Below are 4,378 nucleotides of genomic sequence, written 5' to 3' on the forward strand. Positions count from 1 at the left end.
AGAAACCCATCACTAGTTTTTCTCTAAACCGTCCAATTGACGTGAAAAGTTAAACAACAAAAATGGTTTAAGAAAAGTAGCTGACAGAGAGATTAGAAATTTATAAAAGTTTAAGACTCAAGCAGCAGGTACTTGTATACATCTTGTGTACAAGTACAAGGTATACAAGTACAAGTACAAGGTACTTGTATACATCTTATATACAAGTACCTGCTTGTACTTGTATACACTTACGCCTTTAAGTGGGTCACAATCCACAACTTGTTGGGATCTACTGCACTACACCTTCATTAGTTCTCCACCAGACAACTAATGAAGGGAGACAGGGAGCACAGTTTGTGAGATCTGCCTCATCGGGCCTCGTTAGCAGGGTATAGCAGGAGGCGGCTAACACTCCAACAACAGAGTGTTAACCATTGTGGTAACCCCTAGCATCTTGCTTTCCTTTTAGTGATAACTAGCTGTTTACCAGTGTTTTTGTGCTTACCTGTTGTTAAGAAAAATAAATTAAAAATAAGCTAGTTTTAAAACTTAACATGTCCATCCATCCATCCATCCATTTTCTTCCGCCTATCTGGGGTCGGGTCGCGGGGGCAGCAGCTTCAGAAGGGAGGCCCAGACTTCCCTCTCCCCAGCCMCTTCTTCCAGCTCCTCCGGGGGAATCCCAAGGCGTTCCCAGGCCAGCCGAGAGACATAGTCCCTCCAGCGTGTCCTGGGTCTTCCCCGAGGCCTCCTCCCGGTGGGACGTGCCCGGAACACCTCACCAGGGAGGCGTCCAGGAGGCATCCTGACCAGATGCCCGAGCCACCTCAACTGGCTCCTCTCGACGTGGAGGAGCAGCGGCTCTACTCTGAGTCCCTCCCGGATGACCGAGCTTCTCACCCTATCTCTAAGGGAGAGCCCAGCCACCCTGCGGAGGAAACCCATTTCGGCCGCTTGTACCCGTGATCTCGTTCTTTCGGTCATGACCCAAAGCTCATGACCATAGATGAGGGTGGGAACGTAGATCGACCGGTAAATCRAGAGCTTCGCTTTTTGGCTCAGCTCTCTCTTCACCACGACGGACCGGTACAGCGCCCGCCTCACAGTAGACGGTGCCCCAATCCGCCTGTCGATCTCCCGCTCCCTTCTTCCCTCATTCGTGAACAAGATCCCCAGATACTTAAACTCCTCCACTTGAGGCAGGACGACCCCCCTGACCCGGAGAAGGCACTCTACCCTTTTCCGGCTCAAGACCATGGCCTCGGATTTGGAGGCACTGAGCCTCATCCCGGCCGCTTCACACTCGGCTACGAACCGCTCCAGTGAGAGCTGCAGATCACGTTCCGATGAAGCCAACAGGACCACATCATCCGCAAAAAGCAGAGATGCGATCCTAAGGCCACCAAAACGGATCCCCTCAACACCTTGGCTGCGCCTAGAAGTTCTGTCCATAAAAGTAATGAACAGAATCGGTGACAAAGGGCAGCCTTGGCGGAGTCCAACTCTCACCTTCGAAGACCTCCTCAATCCCACCAACTTAACATGTTTTGACTGAAATAGCCTAAATATAGTTTTAAAATTTGTAACTTATTCTGGCATATTGACCTTTATTTTACCTGTAGTTAAGGCACTGTTTGCCAATATCTTTGATCTGTCCTCAGTAGCAATCAGTAGGAAGTTCCAGATTTTCACACTGATCTGTGAAAGCCGTGAAGCAGCAGGAGATCAGGAGAGTCTCTGCTTTCACCTTATTTAGACAATGGTGACAACTGGTGTTTGATCTTGTGAACAAATTGCAGGTAGTTTCTAACTTTAAAAAGGGTCAGAGACAGGTCCTGGTGGGATGAGCAAAGATACGCCTTATTTGAATAAATTAAATACAACAATATAAAACTTTCACACAGATGTAACAAATTAGATTTTGCTCTTTGCAATTTCTCCAAGAACGTCTTTGCTTTTTGTCTGTCGTTTCCATCTTTTGTTTTCTCAGGTAAATTCATGTGTTTGTGTTTCGAGTTTTCTAATGTTGTGTGATGTGTTTTTCTGGTAATAGTATGCATCTGTCTTGAATAAATGCTGATTATTGTGACGCTGTCATCTCTGTGTGGCTTTTGTTTCCACGCATGGAATCATTGAATCCGGGAGCACAAGAGAATATAACGAGCCAGAAGTTGATGATTTTATTCTCTTAACACTGTTCAGGTCTCCCAGACTTCAGGTCTGTCCCCTCCTGGTCATTCCCGCTGCAACCTCTACATTTGTACATTTTGTTTTGTAAATAAACCTTTAAAATTGTATCCTTGCCTGAGTTTATCTGCATGTGGGTCAGAAGCATCGCTAAAACAATGACAGCTAAAATGGGGGAAAAAAGAGACCAGCATCATGGAAAATTAACTTTAATATTCAAGAGCCAAACAGCAAGTTTTTTTATTACTCATCTTCTATATCATAAATACATTTCCTTGTATCCTAAAGTATAAATTACAACTACAAAACAGTGTTATAGATTAAGAAAATAAAAGTTAAAAAAAAAAAGTTTTTGGTTTAAAAATAATAATAATAATAATTTAGTAAACCTTATATCCGTGTCGTTGCCATCATATAATCAGCAGTATTTTTGTCCTGAGTCAAAAATGGATAGAGAAAATAAAGAAAAAAGTCATAACCTATCAGCTAACATGTATCCATTAATCAAAATCATTGAACAAAACAAGATATGAATACAACAAAGGATAAACACACAATAGGGGCACCAAAACCGTTACAAGTCGACTCACTTCATTTATACCCATTGATTCTTGCTGCAACAGCTCTACCAACAAACACTGTGCAGCCCCAAAACCTCACTTGGAAACTCAAATTTAAGAGTGAAAGACAAAACCCCCGGAATAATGAGAATTTTCCTAAGTAATTTAGCAAAGTTTACTATTTGAAAAGCGTTTTAAAGTGAGCTGCGACAGTTAAAAAAAATACGATCCAGTTGTAATTACTCTGCTTCCCAACAGCAGGTTACAGAACACCTTGATGCTTCAGGTTTATATCATGCAAAGCTGGTAGTGGGGAAAGAGTCCTGCATGACACTGGAGTGTTATCAACCTTTATCTTGTGACAAATTAAACTGCCTTTCTGACTGAAACCTTCGACAGGTTCCACGTGAGAAAGGCTTCTAATGTGTGTGAGTCCTCATGTGATAACGTAAATTAGATTTGCCTCTGAAACTTTTTCCACAAGTGCCACAAGAGAAAGGCCTTTCACCTGTGTGAATTCTTAAGTGATAAGTTAAATTCCTTTTTTTACTGTAACTCTTTCCACAGGTCGCACATAAGAAGTGTTTCTCAGCCGTGTGTGTTGTCATGTGATTAGTTAAAAGAGATGATTGACTAAAACATTTCCCACAGGTTTTACAGCTGAAAGGCCTCTGACCCATGTGACCCTTGATGTGTGTGGCTAAACCACCTTTCTGAGCAAAACCTTTCCCACAGATTACACATAAGAAAGGCTTCTCCCCCGAGTGAATTCTCATGTGAATACTTAAAGTGTGTTTATAGGCAAATCTTTTTTCACAGGTTGTGCATGAGAAAGGCTTCTCACCTGTGTGAATTCTCATATGAATGTTTAAACAAGACTTGGTAAGGAAACGTTTTCCGCAAGCAGTGCATGAGAGAGGCTCCTCTCCAGTATGACCTTTCATGTGAGAAACTAAATTACCTTTTTGAGAGAAACCTCGTCCACACGTCATGCACGAGAAAGGCTTCTCACCTGTGTGAATTCTCATGTGAACAACTAAACTTTGTTTATTGGCAAAACTTTTTTCACACGACGTACATGAGAAAGGCTTCTCACCTGTGTGTATTTTCATGTGATTCTTTAAGACTGTTTTGCCATTGAAATCTTTTCCACAGGTTAGGCACGAGCAAGGCTTCTCAACTGAGTGAGATCTCATGTGACTCTTTAAGGCACTTTTTTGACGGTGACCTTTTCCACAAGTAACACATGTGAACGGTTTTTCACCTGTGTGAGTTTTCATGTGATACATTAAACCACTTTTTTGATTGTAACCTTTTCCACAGGTTGAACATGTAAAAGGCTTCTTTCCTGTGTGAGTTACCATGTGCGTAGTCAAGAAACAGTTTCGAGAAAAGGTTTTATCACATATTTTACAAGAATATCTTTTTTTGTCTGGGTGAGCCTTCTTGTGCATTTTTTGTGAATTGTTTGTTTTTGGTACATCAGAAGGATTCACCAACATGTCATCAGTCTCCTGTTTCAGCACAAAATGCTCTTCATCCTGACTGATGTAGAGTTGCTTCTCTTCCTCTTTGAACTGTTGATGTTCTGGTTCCTCTTGTTCCTGTTTTATCTGCAGAAGTTCTGGTTCCTCTTGTTCCCGTTTTAT

General features: G+C 42.2%; 1 protein-coding gene across 1 annotated transcript; it reads right to left on the reverse strand.

The window, feature by feature from the left end:
• Positions 1-2,362: 2,362 nt before the first annotated feature.
• On the reverse strand, positions 2,363-4,364 carry LOC103480818 (gastrula zinc finger protein XlCGF8.2DB-like). The gene has a single exon (XM_008436003.2). It carries the CDS (start codon positions 4,229-4,231, stop codon positions 3,149-3,151), a length of 1,083 nt encoding a protein of 360 aa, XP_008434225.1. The 5' UTR covers positions 4,232-4,364; the 3' UTR covers positions 2,363-3,148.
• Positions 4,365-4,378: the final 14 nt, after the last annotated feature.

Source organism: Poecilia reticulata, linkage group LG18, assembly GCF_000633615.1.
Source record: "Poecilia reticulata strain Guanapo linkage group LG18, Guppy_female_1.0+MT, whole genome shotgun sequence".
Taxonomy (NCBI): domain Eukaryota; kingdom Metazoa; phylum Chordata; class Actinopteri; order Cyprinodontiformes; family Poeciliidae; genus Poecilia; species Poecilia reticulata.

Bases quoted from the DNA above. Each gene is read 5' to 3' on its own strand.
- LOC103480818 (XM_008436003.2), bottom strand. From the start codon at position 4,231: ATGTTGGTGAATCCTTCTGATGTACCAAAAACAAACAATTCACAAAAA.